Source organism: Rhinoderma darwinii, chromosome 9 (genome assembly GCF_050947455.1).
Source record: "Rhinoderma darwinii isolate aRhiDar2 chromosome 9, aRhiDar2.hap1, whole genome shotgun sequence".
Taxonomy (NCBI): Eukaryota; Metazoa; Chordata; class Amphibia; order Anura; family Rhinodermatidae; genus Rhinoderma; species Rhinoderma darwinii.
In genome coordinates, this window is record NC_134695.1 from 31,104,503 (window position 1) to 31,124,492 (window position 19,990).

The 19,990-nt window shown below is 43.8% G+C and overlaps 1 protein-coding gene across 1 annotated transcript in view; it reads right to left on the reverse strand.

The window, feature by feature from the left end:
- The window catches only part of LOC142660307 (capping protein, Arp2/3 and myosin-I linker protein 3-like), a 318,596-nt gene that overhangs the window by 217,221 nt on the left and 81,385 nt on the right, over positions 1–19,990 (reverse strand). The window contains exon 5 of the mRNA XM_075836905.1: positions 9,465–9,586. Coding sequence (XP_075693020.1) covers positions 9,465–9,586 — 122 coding nt within the window. The remainder of the gene's footprint in view (positions 1–9,464; positions 9,587–19,990) is intronic.

The window sequence follows — 19,990 nt, forward strand, 5'->3', positions numbered from 1 at the left end:
CCGCAAACAAATCGCGGGTCGCCGTCGGGTTTCCATGACAGCCGGGGGTCTAACAAAGACCCCCAGGTCTGCCTTCAGCATCTGCCTGTTAGGCGATGCCGGAGGCATGACCTAATAGGTTGCCTGTCAGTTTTACACTGACAGGCAATAATGCTTCGGTATACTAAGTATACCAAAGCATTATATATGCGATCGGCACATCGCATAGTGAAGTCCCCTGGTGGGACTAAAAAAAAAAAATGTAAAACAGTTAAATAAAGTTTGTGAAAAAAAAAAAAAAAAAAATTCGACAATTTTTTTACAATATAAGACATACCCCGAAAGTAAGACATAGTCGGGCTTTTGGGGATAAAAAGAAAGTAAGACACTGTCTTACTTTCGGGGAAACACGGTATTATGTTCCTATGTTCCTTTTTTTGTATAAATATTTTGGATTTTTATATTTCATCTTTGTATAGAAATAGGATGTGTATGATATCACAGCTGTGGGAATAGGATTTTGCTGAATTATATATAAAAATAATGAACTCTCACATACACTCAGTGTGAACCTGCTCTCATCTGGGAAGTGAACGGACGCCAATCTGCCAATTCAGGTGTTCTCTTGGGAATGCCAATCAAGCTGCACAGTGCTGAGCTGTGAGCAGACGTCCCACTACCATGACACTCATGCCACCCTCATGTAATCTGTTACTGAGAGTTCGGTCAGTAGGATGCACACCAGTGACCTGCTGGACGTCATTTTGTAGGACCTTGGCAGTGCTCCTGTTCCTCTTTACACAAAGGAGCAGATACAGGTCTTGCAGATGCGTTGATGCCCTTCTACAGCCCTGTTTGGCTCTCCTCATGTAATGGCCCGTGTACTGGTATCTGCTCCATGCTCGTGAGACTGTGCTGGGAGACACAGCCAACCTTCTTGTGATGGCATGTATGGATGTACCATCCTGGAGAAGCTGGACTACCTGTGCAACCTGAATGGGCTACAGGCACCGCCTCATGCTACCAGTAATGACAAGGACGCTAGCAAAACTAAAGAAAAATCAATCAGGAAGGATAATTAGAGAGGAATTGTCTGTGGCCACAACCTGCAAAACCATTCCCTTTTTGGGCTTGTCTTGCTGATGCCTTTCTAGTGCACCTGTTGTCACTTCCATTTGCACGGAAGCAGGGGAAATTTATTCACAATCGCTTATGCTTTCTAATTGGAAGAATGATAGCCCTGAAGTTTGCTGCAATGCTAAAGTGTTCCCTTAATTTTTTTTAAGCAGTATAGAGATCTACCTGCCATTCCATAGAAATCCAGTTTCAGAACACATTTTACAAAAGCCTCAGCAAACTAAGTTTGCTAAGGAAACCCAACTTTCCTGGATTCTTTTATCTCACCCATCTCAACAAACTACAGTACTTTTCATGCTGCGGGCTTACATTTCTGTTCCTCTTCTCCAGACCAGAGGGCTGGGTACTTTCAATCACCAAGCATTGCACTCTAGAAAGTGCGTCGGCTTTTGCCTGTAATTTACCCGGTCTATGTTTCAGAATAACATTAAAATTTTATAGTGACACGAACCACCTAGTCACCCTTGTGTTTTTCTACTTTATTTGGATCACCCATGCCAGGGGGGCATGAACTGACATTAGTCTAAACTTTCTATCAAGACTGTAATACTTCAATGATTAAAGTGCCTAGTGTTCACGCTCAACAATTGCTTAATTTTTTTCAGCTGGAGTCAGCTTCCTACTCAAGTACCACAATTTCTTCTACACGATCTCTTCAGGGGTAGAGGAGTCTGGTTCCAGCCATTTTCTTGCTAGGTGGACAAGGTCACACATGTGGGACCCAGGGTTGCCAACCGTCCGTAAATTTACAGACAGTCCGCAAAAATGGGTGTTTTTTTCTGCCGTCCATAGCGTCCAGCAGAAAAAAAGCACCATCCGGGATTTTTGGCAGTCTCCCTGAATTTTGCACTGCGCATGCGCCAAAATTCACATACGCAGTGCAAAGGAAAAGTAGACCGATTCTGTGGAACCTGAAAATATGCAGGCCGGTCGCTGCCAAGTGAGGTCGGTGCTGGGATTGGACCAATCCAGTCACCTGACATGAGGTCAGGTGACTCGGATCAGGTGACTGGTCTGGTCCAGCCCTGTGCTGTCGCGGTCGCCGACCCCATTCAAAGTGATCCTCCGCCGCTTCGCTCTACCGAATGATCATCTCCTCCTCCTGACGGTGAGTGGAGTCATGCAGAGAGGAGGGTGGTAGCACTAAGTACAAGGGAAGGCGGCGGCGCTACTTACAAGGGAAGGGGGTGCTGTGTGTGGCTATCTACAAGGGGGGAGCTGTGTGGCTCTCTACAAGGGGGAGCTGTATGGCTATCTACAGGGGGAGCAGTGTGGCTATCTACAAGGGGGAGCTGTGTGGCTATCTACAGGGGGAGCTGTGTGGCTATCTACAGGGGGAGCTGTGTGGCTATCTACAAGGGGGGAGCTGTATGGCTATCTACAGGGGGAGCAGTGTGGCTATCTACAATGGGGGAGCTGTGTGGCTATCTACAAGGGGTGAGCTGTGTGGCTATCTACAAGGGGTGAGCTGTGTGGCTATCTACAAGGGGTGAGCTGTGTAACTATCTACAAGGGGTGAGCTGTGTGGCTATCTACAAGGGGTGAGCTGTGTGGCTATCTACAAGGGGTGAGCTGTGTGGCTATCTACAAGGGGTGAGCTGTGTGGCTATGTACAAGGGGGAGCTGTGTGGCGCTATCTACAAGGGGGGCTGTGTGTGGCGCTATATACAAGGGGGCGCTGTGTGGCACTTTATGCAAGGGAGGCGCTGTGTGGCACTATCTACAGGGGGGCGCTGTGTGGCGCTATCTACAAAGGGGGCTGTGTGTGACGCTATCTACAAGGTAGGGCTGTGTGGTGCTATCTAGAAGGGGGGCTGTGTGTGGCGCTGTAACGTCTATGGCCGAGGGCCGTCTTCCAGACGTACCCTCTGACGGCCCCGGCCATGGACATCTGTGTTCTCGGTGACATCTCCCTCCAGGGAGACGCTGGCACTCACTTCCGGGTTCTGGGACAGTTTCCCGCAGGGCATGCGTGCCCGTGCGTGCACGGCCTTAAAGGGCCAGTACGCGTCCAGCTGTCATTAGTCAATAATTAGCCCAGTATGCTGCTGGACTATAAAAAGGGCTCTGCCCACTTGATCCTTGCCTGAGCATTGTTGTCTACCTATAGTTTGTCTTGCAAATAGTCTCCCAGTGTTTTCCAGTTCCCAGTGTTACCCGTTCCTGCTGCCTGTATCCCGTGCCTCTGTGCCATCTACAGTGAAAGTCAAGTCATGTCTTCCACTGCATCTACTGTGCCATCTACAGTGAGAGTCAAGTCGTGTCTACCGCTCCATCTACTGTGCCTTCTACAGTGAAAGTCAAGTTGTGTCACCGCTGCGGTCTACATTGCCTCAGGTACCCGTTTTGGACTATAGACATTGTTTTGTACCTAGTTGACCAGCTGCTATCCCGCTACACGGTACGGCCCAGTGGGTCCACACCCCGCACCGTGACAGGCGCTATCTACAAGGACTGGCTGTGTGTAGTGCTATATAAAGGGGGGGCTGTGTGTGGCGCTGTATACAGGGGGGTGCTGTGTGTGGCGCGTTATACAAGGGGGGTTGTGTGGCGTTATTTATAAGGGGGAGCTGTGTGGCTATCTACAAGAGGAACTGTGTGTGGTGTTATCTGCAGGGGGCACGGTTACTGAGGGGGCACTTTTATTGTGTCGAGCACTGAGGGATCATTATTACTGTCTGGGGCACTGTGGATTACGAGTTTTTTTTAGAGGATGGGGTATAGGTGGGGAGGTGCTGGAAAAGCGAGAAACCAACATGTCTGTGTGTCAAATTCTGAAGAGATGAGTCGCAGCTGGAATAAGTCATCAGAGTGGTCTGGGCCGGATGGAGAAAAAAGGGAAAGTGAGCAACTAATCAGAGAAAACATCACCTAAGTTAGCAGGGGAAAGCTACTAGCGGAGCTGTGATTGGTGAGTCACTCCTAGAACACTGCATAGGCATCGATAGTGTAATGTGTCCGTAAAAATTTTGGTCTGTCCGTGAATTTTAGCTCCGTTGTCCAGAAATTTCTGAAGTGGAGGTTGGCAACCCTGCCGGAACCTGGCAGGCTTGGCCATGCTGTAACTCCAATAATGGACCTTCCGGGCACAAACAGTATCTGTAACCACTAGATGAGCAAGAATCTCTGCCTTCAGTTTTGCATAGACCTTGACATTCAGGTCACTGAGATCATAATAGGCATTTTGAGGTCAGGTAGGGTGCTTGAACTTCCACCCATTCAGCAGCAGGGAGCCGCTCCCATTGAGCAACTCTTTCAAACACTGTGAGGTAGGCCTCTATGTTATCATCTGGTGTCATCTTTTGCAAGGGACATTGCATAGCCTTCCTCGCATTTAAAATCTCAGGAGAGCTTTCCCCCTTTTTGGGTGAATCATCCGAGTCTCTATAAGTGCAACAATTTGCTCCATCAGCAACTGGTTGATTTGTTGCTGTGCAGCAATTGCCTGCTGCTGCTGAGCGTTAGTTTCTCACTGGTGTACGTTGGTCTGCACCAGTTGCTTAATTAGCGCCTTCATGACGCTTGACTGACTACGTAGTTCAGCCGCCGACTTTACCTAGGACATACGCCACTTTTCAGTACTCAAAGCAAAACAGTTGTCATGCCGTTGGGGCTCCAGGGAGGAATTCAAAAAATTTGTGAGACCTGATTGAGGACATAAGTCTTCAATTTACATCCGAAATAGATGAACACTCGCTACCTTTCTTTGATGTTCGCATCAGCACTTCCAGTGTGGTGAGCTGCAGATAGAGGTACACAGAAAACCCACAGCTACGAACCCGCTCCTGCGATGGGACAGTAACCACCCTGTTTCTCTAAAAAGAGGCATTTCATGGAGCTGGTATCGTAGGCTCCGAAGGAATTGCTTATCTAGGGGGGAGTTTGTGCGCCAAGCAGGTGAACTTAGATGCCATTTTCTGAATAGGGGACATCCGGACAAAGTGATGAGACTAGCTTGTCAGACCGCCCTCTTTGGAGAGAGAAATTTTCTTCTGATACCTAAAAATAAATCCGATGAGGGTATTTATATGATTAGAATAATCACAACCTTTGATAATAGGGCAAGTGCAGCAAGGGAAATCTTTAGCAGGCATTGGAGCATCCTTAAAATGGATGCCAATATTAGAGATGTACTGGGCCCATCCCCTCAAATTACATGAAAGGGGGCCATTCCCAAAGAGACAGGCTGGTCCATAGTCACTTCACCCCCAAAGTAGTGTATGTTTTGCCTGCAAGTTCATACAATGTGGCAAAACCTTCCAGAGATCAGTCAATAACAAGACATATAAAATCAATGAGTTTATACATTATAGGTCGCGACTTATGAATGCAAAATGGAATATGTAGGCAAAATTTTCACCAGAGAATAGGTGACCACATAGGGGATATCAGTCACATTCGGGATACCCCTATTTCAAGACCTTTAAACACAGTACATAATGGGGATCTTCGAGGCTTTCGCTTTATGGCCATTGATCTGCTGGCACCTTCCAATAGAAGGGTGCCTGTGATAAGAAGGTCCTTCAGAGGGAAACAGAATACATTTTTAGGCTTGGCACAGTGGCACCAGGAGGGCTTAATGAACAGCTCAATTTTGGATGCTTCATTTAGCCGTACTTCTATGTTTGACAAGTGTCTCTATGTGAATTGATCAGATGGGTACACACTCCTAATGCACTTGTAGTGATTTTATGCCCCTGATATGGACTTGAGTCCAGGTACTGGGATAATATTCCATATGCCTCTTTATCTACCCTCCCTCCCTCCGCCTTTTCAGCTATGAACCTCGTCCACTAATTGGTTTCTCTTTATTGTATATATAGGTCACATTGAGTGACACACTATATTGGTCAATTGAAAGTTTTGCTATCTGTCCCATGCATGAGCCACTGAGATGCACCAACATGTCCCTGGGTGTCTTACTGTTTCATGATTGAGCCGAGAACTTCGCCAGAGAAGCCTCTATTGTACCTTTCCGGTCATCTTGCAGTTTAGCCTGGTTTGCGAAAGCAGCGCTGTAATTGGGTGACGGCTGTCCTTGTCGAGACATATCCCTCTGTAAACAGCAGCGTAGGGATGATGCATGCTAGATGTACACGCCCCCGGCGAGTAACATAAGACGCTGACCTGGGAACTGGTCTTGGGTGCACATAAAGAGTAGGAATGGAAGTGCACCATATACAAGATGTTATAAGCAGTGGCGTAGCTATAGGGGTCTTAGCGGTCACAGGGCCCCCATTGCCACACAGCGCACTAAAGCTAATTTTGTATGTGCTGTGACGCCGACACGTCCTGGTTACTGGCTCCTTTAGACATCACGGTCACATGGTACACTCGTTGTACCATGTGACCGTGACGTCACGTGAGTGGCGGTCCAACCAGTGTGGAAGAGCCGGTGTGGAAGAACACGGAAGACTGCAGGTGAGCTGCAGAGGGGGCCGTAATGTATGTGTGTTGTATTGTGCTGTCTGTATCCCCCCCCCCCCCCCCCCCCCGCAAACTGCACGATACAATACATTACAAACCGAGGTCCCGGTTCCAACTGTATATGTGTCCTCAGGACTCAGATACAGTTGAATTTATTGCTGGAGCAAGGAGTTGACAGCTCCTTGCTCCAGCATTCACTGTGCCGTGAGCCATTAGCGGCTCGGTGCAGACAGGTGCGATTTAGTAACGTCATCGCGCCTGTCTGCGCCGAGTTACTTATAGTGCAGGGCAAAGAAGGAAAAGGATCTCCTCCACCCACCATGGGAACGGGGATAGGTAAGTAATTTTATTATTTTTCTATTATCCACATATGGGGGCATTAAACTGTATAGGGGCAGATATGGTGGCAACTATTGGGGGAATTACGCTGTGGGGGGACAACTATTATACTTTATTGGGGGCTGATATATTGGCATTATACTGTGGGGGCATCCATGGGGGCATTATATTGTATGGTGGCAGCTATGAGGGGCATTATATTGTGTTGGGGCAGCTATGTGGGGCATTATACTGTGTGGGGGGCAGGTATGAGGGGCATTATACTGTATGGGGGCTGCTATGGGGGCATTATTTATACTGTATGGGGGCAGCTATGGGGCATTATACTGTATGGGGCAGCTACGGGGAGCATTATACTGTATGGGGGCAGCTACGGGGAGCATTATACTGTGTGGGGGGAGCTATGGGGAGCATTATACTGTGTGGGCATCAATGGGGGCTGTTGGGCAAGGTGGATGTGCATAGGCACGGGCAGGGGCCTTGTGGTGTTGGGGAGGGGTAGGGGGGCCCAAGCTGAATTCTTGCACCAGGGCCCATGAGCCTTTAGCTACGCCCCTGGTTATAAGGCACCACGCTGCTCACCACTATTAGAGCATTCTGACTTTTCTAATTTGTGACCCCTGCTGTACTGATATATGGTCCACTAAGGCCTTATTTACACGAGCGTATTTAACGTCCGTGATACGCGCGTGAAAATCCTACGCGTCGCACGGACCTATGTAAGTCAATGGTCCCCATTGACTTACATAGGTCCGTGCGACGCACAGGATTTTCACACGCGTATCACGGACATTCCGTGATTTTCACGCAGCGTGTCTCCGCTGCGTAAAGCTCACGACATGTCCTATACTTGAGCGTTCCTCGCGCATCACGCACCCGCGTGATTCGCGCTACAGTTGTTAAATAAATGAAGGAAAAAAAAAAGCACCACATTCATTGCAGTTTCTAAGCATCGAAACCGCGTGTCATAAGGATGGCATATGCGTGAAAATCACGCAGCCACGCACCAAACACTTATGACACACAGAACTGCAACGCGCGCAAAACGCTGCGTTTTTTATGTGCGCAAAACACACACGTTCATGTGAATTTCGCCTAAACCTGAGAGATATTGACAACACCCTGCTGCTCACGAGTGGGAACGCTAGGTTTTTTGCCCTTCCCAGTTTTTAACCCTCGCTGTACTTATATATGGTTCCTCTGGATCGAAGTCAGCATATACGTTTTTTACTTAACCCCTGTGTATCCCCTGATGATTCCCATGTGGAATAAGGGAAGAAACGCGTTTGAAATATTAGTGCTTGTCCACATGTAACAGAATTTTTCTGCTGCAATTCCGTTGAACGTAGCAGACATTCCACTTCGGAAAAACGCACCATTTCCTGCGTTTTTTACTTCAGAAAATGGTGCGTATTTTGCTGCATTTTTCACAATGCTAGGAGGTGGTGACATCTCCACTAAAAAACGCAGCAATTCAGTCCACTTTCCTCCGCAGAAATTGACATGCTGCGGTATGAAAAATTCGCACCACAGGTCAATTTTTGGTTGGAATTTCTAAGCAGAGTGTGGATGAGATTTGTTAAATCTCACCCACTTTGCTACTACTGTATTCAGCTGCATATTTTCCGTCCGCAATTCCAGACGGCAAATACGCGGCAATTCCGCTACGTGTGGACAAGCCATTAGTGTAGTGTATAGGGTCTGCTTAGTGTAGGGACAGACAGGCCTGGATGGACTAAGTGGACAGGGTCAGCAACGGGACTGAATATCTGTCCTGTACCTCTCCAGTGATTAGGGTTAGGCTATGTTCGCACGCAGTGTTTTCAGGAATTTTTCGGGGCGTAAACGCCTTGAAATACGCCTGAGACAACAGAACTGGGAAAAAAAGTTGTTTTGTTCAGACGGGGCATTTTTTTTTATGCAGCTCTTTGAAAAACGGTGCGTAAAAACACGCCCTGTAAAAAGAAGTGCATTTCACTTCTTGAGCCGTTTTTGGAGCCGTTTTTCATTGTGTCAATACAAATTCAGCTCCAAAAAAACCATCAAAAAACATGATGCTTTAAAAACAGCTGAAAATCAGAGGCTGTTTCCCTTGAAAACAGCTCCATATTTTACACCCGTTTTTACTTTAGCGTGTGAATATAGCCTTAGACAGGGACAGGTTATTTATTCTGATCCCAGGCCTGCCGGGAGGAGTTATCGGAGTCTCATTCTTAGCTGGTAAGTGCTAACTCTATTGCATTATCTGGCTCCACGCTTCCCTAGGAAGTAGTCTGGTAACAGCTACTCAATCAATTATGTTTTCAATTCTGCTGCATGCAATGATCTGAGTAACATTCATTATCTTCTGTTGTCTATGTAAGCATTTGACGTCATGAATTACCTGGAGGGCAGGTTTTACCACAAATGTCAATTGTAAATACATTTGCACTAGTACATTATTTCATATTTGTATCCGGATATTGATCATGACCCGTGAGGCGCGGTTGTTGTACCTTGCTTGTGAACTTGTTTTTTCTTTATGGACTAAGTTCTTTCTCAAAAGGACATGCACATTGTTAAAACATTTTCATGGTACTCACCCAGGAGATGAATCCGGAAATATTTTTTTTATGGCAGTCGTAACAAAAATTACTACTTGTTCAAGGTCCTCCACAGACATAAATCGAAATGGATAAAGAGAAGAATCTGTTTTTAACACAACCTGTTAATAAAAATTAAAAAAAATAGATCATTCTAAAATCCATCTAATAGATTGGAACTGCTTTGCACAACTTAACTGAAGGATTGGGACTTACAGACGCTCAATATATAAATGACTCGCCCACCCTTCTGCCATCATACAGCAATGTCCAATCACAAGGCCAGAAGAGCTTAAAGCCGTTGTCCAGGATTTTAAAAAAGGATCTGCCTTTTTTCCCCAGAAAAAAATGTCACATTTGTCCCATGGTATGTGTCTGGTTCAGCAGCCCATCACTGCGATATTGCCTGAATACTAAAAGCTGTATACTGGTATTTTGTATACAATATGGATATATAGCATCCAATCATAAAATATAGCTTTTATTAAAAGTTTCAAACATATGCACAAAGTGTTAAAACAGTGTTCACATATAGGACTATGTGGTGCAATGATCATACAATGAAACAACAAACATACCACTATCTACATACTAATAAATTTATCAGTATCCTTATGAGGATATAAAGGTCTCCTCTGAGTCTATAAACCACCAAGGACTGGAAGTAACAACCTGCAGCAAAATTGTTCAAAGTAGCTATTTCTGGAAATAAATGTATCAGTGTACGGACTCAATAGAAAGCCTATGAGCCCCTACACGATACATTTATTTCCGGAAAAAGCCGAACAGAAACGAAGCAGCTGAGCGCTCACATGAACGCTTCAGCTGCTTCATTCTAGCGATTGGTGGTGGTCTCAGTGCTCGGACCCCCACCTATACAAACTTCTGACATGTCACTGTGACATGTCAGAAGTTTGTCGAACATTTAGCTACACTTTAAGCTTACCCTTATTACTATGCCTTAAATTAGCCTACCAGTTAGGATTGCCACTCTGATAAGAATGCCCAAAAGTATTGCCAGTGTGTCTTTGCATAAAGCCTAGGTTTAGAGGCGATCTGTCAGGTATCCTATGCTATCCTATTTGCGGGCAGCCGACTAGAGAAGGAGATACTGAGATTGGGGGATATAATTTTCTGCGATTTAATTTAGTATTTTCATGTAAAAAGCTGTTTAAATACTGCCAGAAGTCATAAAGAAGCTTTGTGAGTGCTGTTCCCTGCCCACCCATGCCCACTACTGATTGACAGCTTTTCCGGTATAAGTTTGTGTACAGGAAGAGCTGTCATTAGCAGTATGTGGGCAGGAAGAAGTCCTGGCAATATTTAACACACACCTATTGGTACATTCAGGAAAGTTTTATGTCAACCTATATGTACTGATTAAAGTCGTGAACCGTATAGGGACAAAAAACATATTCAAACCAAGTAAATCTTGGTGTATTGACCCCAATGTTGAACGATATAAACCTACAGAAGTGGGGTGCAATTAACACACAGTAGTTTGGATAAGAAAAACAAACAATCTTTATTGAACATATATGAACAATATAAAAAATGAGTCATGCAGAGCATGAACAGGACGTCTCTGTGCAGGGAGCGTAATGTAGAGATTCAGTAATAGACATGGGCATCTAAAAAAGGTATACAATCCATCACTCACAGTCAAGAGTGTCAGGTGATCCAGCTGATCAGCATGTAAGCAAACAGTATAACAGCCACATATGTCAATATGGCTCTAGTCAATGATGATGTATAATAACAAAGCATAAATACATATGAACAAGATCAGAAGACATGCATGAAGATATATAGGTAACGTACCCATGAAGCTCACTGAAGCACACAGAGAGATGTCATACCCCAATATTTAAGCAGCTTTTTACATGAAAATACGGAATCATCTCGAGATGCTACAAGAATTTATAAACAGATTGAAAAGTCGTCACTCAATTAGGCCATCCACAAATAACAAAAGGAACAGAACACCCAAAAAAGCAGTTTATGCTGACATCACCACCAGTTGTCGCTAGAAATAATTAGTGCTGGCATCCAAAATTGTAATTCATGCTAATGTAAGTATAGTTATTATGGTTTAACCCCTTTGCGCACCCGGACGTGCCATTACGTACTGGTGCGGGGGGTGATATATGGAGCACACTCACACGCTGAGCACACTCCATACGCTGCGGGTGTCACCTGTGTTTTACAACTGACACATCCCGGGACTAACAGCCAGGATGGTGCTGTTCCTGGCTGTTTAACCCCTCAAATGCTGCCTAATGAAGGTCCCCAGGACTGCCTTCACTCTGCCTCTCTTAAGCCGTGTCTGTGGCAGGGCTTAACAGAAGCCTGTAAATATGACAATATACTGCAATACATTAGTTTTGCAGTGTATTGTACCAGCGATCGCTGTTTCAAGTACCCTAGGGGGACGAATACACTGTGTAAAAAAAAGTGGAATTAATGTTTTAGCAGTATAAAATATTTAAAAAGTAAAAAAAAAAAACTTTACCCATTTTTCCTCTAAAGTAATGTAAAAAATAAACAAAATTGGTATCACTGCGTCAATAAGGCTGGGTTCACACGACCTATTTTCAGACGTAAACGACGCGTATTATGCCTCGTTTTACGTCTGAAAATAGGGCTGCAATACGTTGGCAAACATCTGCCCATTCATTTGAATGGGGTTGCCGACGTACTGTGCAGACGACCTGTAATTTACGCATCGTCGTTTGACAGCTGTCAAACGACGAAGCGTAAATTAACTGCCTCGGCAAAGAAGTGCAGGGCACTTCTTTGCCACGTAATTTGAACTCAATGAAGCACAGCTCAAGGTTTACGAGCGTCTCAGACGCCTCGTAAATTACGAGAAGGAGCATTTACGTGTGAAACGAGGCAGCTGTTAACAGTCTGTCTTTTGACACGTAAATGCCTCTCAGCGTGTGAACATACCCTAAAAGTCTGAACTATTACAATATAGCATTATTTAACGCGCACGGTGAATGCTGTAAAAAATAAAACATTTAAAACACCAAAATAGCTGTTTTTTAGTCAACTTGGCTCTTAAAAAATGTAATAAAATGTGAGCAAAAAATTGTATGTACCAAAAAATGGTAAAATAAAAACTACAGCTCGTCCCGAAAAAAATAAACCGTCACACTGCTCAATCGAATGTGGTGACACAAAACTATTTTATTTTTTTTTGACAAAAAGTTTGTTTTCTTTAGAAGTAGTAAAATATAAAAAGACCTATATAAATTTGGTATCACCATAATCAAATTGAGCCACAGAATAAAGTTAAAGGTAATGTGTCGCTAGAAAATTATGATTTTATTTTTTTAGTTAAACAGTTAGTGTATAAATGATTAAACATTGTTCTAATTTTTTACATTTTTTCATTAATCAGGAAATATTATAAATTAGATTCTAATTTATAACTGTAAAGGATCTGCCAGGCACAGCGGGGTTAACTCCCAGAACTAATCAGTCAGCACCTGAGAATACATCCCTGAGACTGACTCCTGCTTCCACCATTCTGGCTGGCAGGCTTAGGAGTGGGAGAGCCTATCGTAACCTGGCCAGACTCAGCTAGCTCCCGCCCTCGGTCTATTTAAGCCTGCCCTTCCTGTCCCTCGGTGCTTGTTATTGCTTGTGTTTCCCTCCTTGTGGTTTCCTGGCCCAGCTACAGCTCCTGCTATTTTTGATCCTGCTCCATACAGACCCTGGCTTACCGACTACTCTTCTGCTTTTCGTTTTGTACCTCGCACACTCCTGGCTTGACTCGGCTCGTTCACCACTCTGGTTGCTCACGGTGTTGCCGTGGGCAACGGCCCCTTTTCCTTGCTTGTGTTCCTTGTATGTTTGTCGTGTTTGTCGTGCACTTACTGAGCGCAGGGACCGCCGCCCAGTTGTACCCCGTCGCCTAGGGCGGGTCGTTGCAAGTAGGCAGGGACAGAGTGGCGGGTAGATTAGGGCTCACTTGTCCGTCTCCCTACCCCCTGCCATTACAATAACATTTCCCAGTGCTGGTCACTAGATGGAGCAATTCCCAAAATTGCAGCATTGGCATGTGGTAAAGCAACCACATTGCTTTATGCTGCAAAATTTGAGAAAACACACTCGCTCTAGTGTGCTCACAGAATTCCCTTATCCTGGCTAGTGGGGATTGAACGGTCAAACCTCCTACACTGTGTGTCGCCATTTTTTTGAGCGAACACACAGTGTAGTAGGTTTACATACAGTGGTAATCCCATACTAAAACACGTACATACACAGAAATAACTTACCTGCTCCTGCCGCCACCGCTCCCTCCGGTCCGTCCGCTCCGTCTGCTCCCTCCGCTCCAAGTGTTTGCATTAGAACACAAGTCCGGAAGCCACGATCGGAAGTAGTAATCTTACTGTCCGGCCGCGGCTTCCGGTCCACAAGAAAATGGCGCCGGAGGTCGCTCGGCCGAAGACCTTCCATTTGGACTGTGTGGGAGCGGCGCATGCGCCGTTCCCACACAGACGGCGTACAGCATAGTGAATGGAACGGGTCCCGTTCGCATTCACTATGGGGCTGTATGTGCCGTATTCCATGTCTGTATGTGTCGTTAATCGACACATACAGAGATGAAAAAAAAATGGCAGCCCCCATAGACAAGAAAAAGTTCAAAAATAAAAAAAAGTAAAACACAAACACACAAATAAATAAAACATTTTTTAATAAAACACTAAAAGCAAATTGATATAAAAAAAAAAAATTTGCGACACCTGTCCTTTAAGTTGTTTTTTCTACCGCACGATGAAGGACTTAAAAACAAAACCCCCAAAATAAATTGAAAAAATATAAAATCGAGGAATCGCTGATTTTTCGAATTTCACCCCGCAAAGATTTTTTATTCAGTGCATTAAATGCTACCAATAGAAACTACAACTCCTCCCGCAAAAAATAAGCCATCACACCACTCTTGACAGAAAAATAAAAAAGTTATGGCTCTAGGAAGGCAGGGAGTGAAAAACGAAAATCAAAAAATGTCTCAGTCCTGAAGGGGTTAAGAGCAATACTGTGGATATTTTATTACAAAAGCGCACCCGCTTTGTTCTTTATTATCTGAGTCACTGAAATAAGCACTCATGCCTAACATATAATACTGCTATACAATCCAAAATAAGTGTTAGGGTATGTTCACACGGCTTATTTTAAACGGCCGAAAAACGAGCAAAAGAGCGGAAGCAGAACACCTCCAAACATCTGCCCATTGATTTCAATGGGAAAAACTGCGTTCTGTTCCGACGGGGCGTTTTTTTTTTACGAGGCCGTTTTGAAAATCGGCCACGTAAAAAAACGGCCGCGAAAAAGAAGTGCATGTCACTTCTTGAGACAATTTTGGAGGCGTTTTTCATTGACTCTGGAAAAACAGCTCCAAAAACGGCAGCATAAAAAAATGCCCCATCGGAACAGAACGCCGTTTTTCCCATTGAAATCAATGGCCAGATGTTTGGAGGCGTTCTGCTTCCCATCTGTCACCCGTTTTTCGGTCGTTTACGGCCAAAAAAACGGGCGAAAATAAGCTGTGTGAACATACCCTAAGTCTCGTGGCAATACACATAATGGTAGCCTCACTGCAAATAATAACACAACTTCCAACTGTGCAACTTCTATCCCCAGGGGTTATCCAGTGGCAAACAAAAAACACACATAAAGTTACTCACAAACCGATGATACCGGCAGGTGGCAATTTTATCCAGTTCAAACTTTCAAGTTCAAGGAAAGCAGTTCTACTAGGCATCCTTTCTGGCTGTACTTGAATCATGCTAAGGACACAGAAATCCAACAGGAGGCTAGAGCATACAACTCCCCGTGCGGTGTCCGAGTATTGCGTCAACGACACATATTGTCCATAACTGGACTTCTTCATAAAACTCCCATAGACATATACTGTATATACAGTAACTTACTTAACCCCTTCCAGACATCCGCCATATATATATATATATATATATATATATATATATATATATATATATATATATATATACAATCCAAATACAGATGAACACAGCACTCCTCTAATCCAGAAAATCAGGCCATGTGCTCGTTACCAGGGGATGAATCAATTCCCCACTTTAGATAGAGAAAAACACAGAACACAGTAACGGCACCAGGACTTCAAGATAGATGAAAACAGGGTGGATTTATTCACCTCAAGACAGCGACGTTTCTGTTCAACAGGAACTTCAGAAAGGTTCCTGTTGAACCGAAACGTCGCCGTCTTGAGGTGAATAAATCCACCCTGTTCTCATCTATCTTGAAGTCCTGGTGTCGTTACTGCGTTCTATGTTTATATATATATATATATATATATATATATATATATATATATATATATATATATATATATATATATATGTATACACAAAAAATAGAAAGGCAGCAGCACTCAGAATGCAATTCCAAGATGGTCTCGGGTGCTGGCAGGTGATCCCAATCCAAGGGATATAAATGGATATGAAAGAAAGTCCCACAGCACTCCGTAGTGATGAAAAAGTAGTGGTTTATTAAGCCAGCACAAGCAGCTTGTGCTGGCTTAATAAACCACAATTTTTTCATCATTACGGAGTGCCGTGGTACTTTCTTTCATATATATATATATGTATATATATATATATGTATAGCGGAGGCTGAGATGGAAGTATCATTCAGGCTCAGGGCTGAGTCCACTTCGTGAGATTTGCGTGTCTGCTGTATGTGATGGCCAACACTTCAGTGCAATGAGCAAGATCGTAGATTACTATGATCCCGTTAATTTTACCCCTTAGATGCTGCTGTTAAGGGTATGTTCACACGATTAACAAAACACGTCTGAAAATAAAGAGCTGTTTTCAAGGGAAAACAGCTCCTGATTTTCAGACGTTTTTTGAGCAACTCGCGTTTTTCGCAGCGTTTTAACAGCGTTTTTTACGGCCGTTTTTGGAGCTGTTTTCAATAGAGTCTATGAGAAAACAGCTCCAAAAAGGTCCCAAGAAGTGTCCTGCACTTCTTTTGACGAGCCGTCATTTTACGCGTCATATTTTGACAGCGACGCGTAAAATGGCAGCTCGTCTGCACAGAACATCGTAAGACCCATTGCAAGCAATGGGCAGATGTTTGCCGACGTATTGGAGCCGTCTTTTCAGGCGTAATTCGAGACGTAAAACGCCTCCATTACGTCTGAAAAGAGGTCGTGTGCACATACCTAATAGCGACTGCGGCATCTAAGCCGTTAGAGAGGGTGTAAATTATTTAACCCAATTTGGTGAACGCAGTAAAAAATAAAATAATAATAATTTAATTAAAATGCCAGAATCGCAGTTTTTTTGGTCACCTCATCTCCCATAAAAAATTAAATAATAAGTGATCCAAAAGTCTCATATACCCCAAATGGTACCAATAGAAACTACATCTCACACTGCATAAAACAAGCCCACACACCGCCCTATCATCTGAAAAATAAAAAAGTTATGGTTCTCAAAGTATGGTGACAAAATTTGATCTTGCCATAATCGTATTGACAGAATAAAGTTGACATTGTCTTTTTACTGCACGGAGAACGGCGTAAAAAAAACAAGAACTAAAAAAACAACAATGGAGGAATCACAGTTTCTTTCCCATTCCACCTCAAAATGATTTTTTTGCCCAGATTCCCAGTACATTATATAGTATAATAAATAGTGCCGTGAAAAACGAATACTGATTTCGTAAAATATATGACTATAGCTGCAGAAAAATAAAAAAGTTGTGGCTTTTGGAAGGTGGGAAGAAAAAACAAAAATGAAAAACTGAAAACGGCTGTGGCGGGAAGTGGTTAAAGAGACCATTCCTAAAAAAGTAAGTGGAGCTCCAGAGCTGAACATGCTTGTTATTATCCAATTACAAGTGTTGGCTCTCTCAAAAATAATCTGGGTGTAACGAGGATGAGGAAAAGTCCAATCTATTGAACGCCTTTTTCTCTACTGTATTTACACAGTAAAATCCAATGTCAGGTGATATAATTAAGGATAAAGTTCATTCTCCATTAACTGTCACCTGCTTAACCCAGCAAGAAGTGCTTAAAAACACTATAATAGAGAAATCAACGGGTCCGGATGGTATACACCCCCACGTTCTGCATATTAAAGGGGTATAATAATGTGAGAAATAAATAATTATCCATAGATATGTGGTCAGTGTTGCACTGATAAATGGTGCCCAATCTGATCCTCTTTTGGAACACACTGCACATTTTGTGTCACCACATTCTGAGAGCCAGAGCTTTTTTATTTTCTCCATCGGAGCTGTGTTAGGGCTTATTTGTTGCGGGACAATTTGGTTCAATTTTGTGGTACATGCGATTTTTTAATCACTTTTTATTCCATTTTTTGGCAAGGAAGGTGATCAAACCCACCAATTCTGACAATGTTTTTTATTCTTTTTTTTTTTACAGTGTTTACCGTGGGCTATAAATTACATTTTTACTTTATTCTGTGGGTCGATAAGATTACGGCGATACCATATGTGTATAGGTTTTTTTACGTTTTGCAATAAAATCACTTTTTTTTACATTTTTCTCTCCATATTCTGAGAGCCATAACTTTTTTAATTTTCAAAAAAGCTGTGTAAGGGCTTGTTTTTTTGCGGGATGGGTTGCAGTTTGTATTGGTACTATTTTGGGGTACATGCAACTTTTTGATCACTTTTTATTCTATGTTTTGAGAGGGGTGGTGACCAAAAAATAGTGATTCTGGCATTGTTTTTTTGGGGTTGTTTTTTGCGGTGTTTACAGTGCAGGAAAGATAACATTATAGTTTTATAGTTTGGGTTGTTATGAACATGGTGATACCAAATATGTGTACTTTAACGGTTTAATTTTTTTTCCTATAATAAAAGACTTATTATAGGAAAAAGGCAGTTTTTTGTTTTTTTTTAACCTGAAACTTTTATTTAACATTTTTGTTAACTTTTTTTTCATTTTTTTTTGAACCTCTGATCTTTGCTCTAATACAGTGCACTACCCACATAGTGCAATGCATTAGCGCTTTCAGTTATTCACTGACAGCAAGCCTATGGGCTTCCGTACGTGGCAGACCAGAAAGCCATTGTTGCCATAGCAATGATTAGCACCCCCACGATCACATCACGGTGATGCCGATTGGCTTCAAACCACTAAGATGCCGCGATCGCTTTTGATTGCGGCATCTACGGGGTTAACGGCATGGATCAGAGCTAGCTCCGTTTCCCTGCTGTTATAGCAGGGTGTCAGCTGTCCCCTGCCTCCGGGCCCAGCCCCAGGACTTATATTTAATGGGGCATGTAATACAAAGGCGCCACCCCAGAAGAAGGCATGAACCAAAACTAGTGTTGGGGTGGACGTCAGAGGTGCAGACTATCAGGGGTTGGTAACTGTTCACTTATGTATCTATTTATTTACTTTATCATTTTTGATCCTCTTTGTAGCACTTGGCACTTCACTTCCTGGATCATATACTGCAATGTATTTTACCATTTGCATATTGCCTTCCTATTTATGCATTTTTTCAGACTATTTACTTCCATTGTGTCCATTATCATACCTTCCAACCGTCCCGGATCCGCCGTCACGGGCGGTCTGCAAAATGTCCCACTGGGCGCTGCAGCTGTATCAAAACAGCTGATCGCTGCTGACAGGTGCCCTGCAGCCAGACGACTGCAGCAGCGATCAAAAGAAGGCAGGAGTCTTGCGGCGGTGTTCTCACTGGGATCGATGCCGTCACAGGAGTGGACCAGTCCAGTCACCTGACCTGTCATCTGATCTCACTGGTCAGGTAACAGGTCAGGTGACTGGACTGGTCCACTCCTGGACCGGCATCGACACCAGTGAGAACGCCGCTGCAAGACTCCTGTCTTCTTCTGACGGTGAGTGACGTCAAAGCAGAGCCGGGGGGCCGGCTACCTCCACCGCTCTACCGCTCTCCGCTCTGGCACAAAGTATAAGGGGGTTGTGTGTGAAGGTATCTACAGGGCGTCTGTGTATGGCACTATCTACAGGGGGGCTGTGTCTGGCGCTATCTACAGGGGGCTGTGTGTGGCGCTATCTACAGGGGGACTGTGTGTGGTGCTATCTACAGGGGGGCTGTGTGTGGAGCTATCTACAGGGGGCTGTGTGTGGAGTTGGATGTTGTACTTTTTTGTGCTCTAGTAGTGTATGTCTCCTTTTTTAATCCTGTGTGTTTTCTTATATGAATTTTTGACTACAATAAACTTATTATGGCATGTTTTTACACAATTTTCCTTTTTTGGTAACATTTCTTTATATACAGTACGTGCAGCCTTTGGCTTAGGAAAGACTATCTTTCTGTCATTTGACATTTTATATTTGCTTGGTTTGTTTGTATTTGTGTTATTACTTATCAACTTACTATGTAACTATAAGTAAGCCTGAGTGTATTGTATTATGTATGTACGTACGTACGTACGTATGTATGTATGTATGTACGTACGTACGTACGTACGTACGTACGTACGTACGTACGTACGTACGTGGGTAA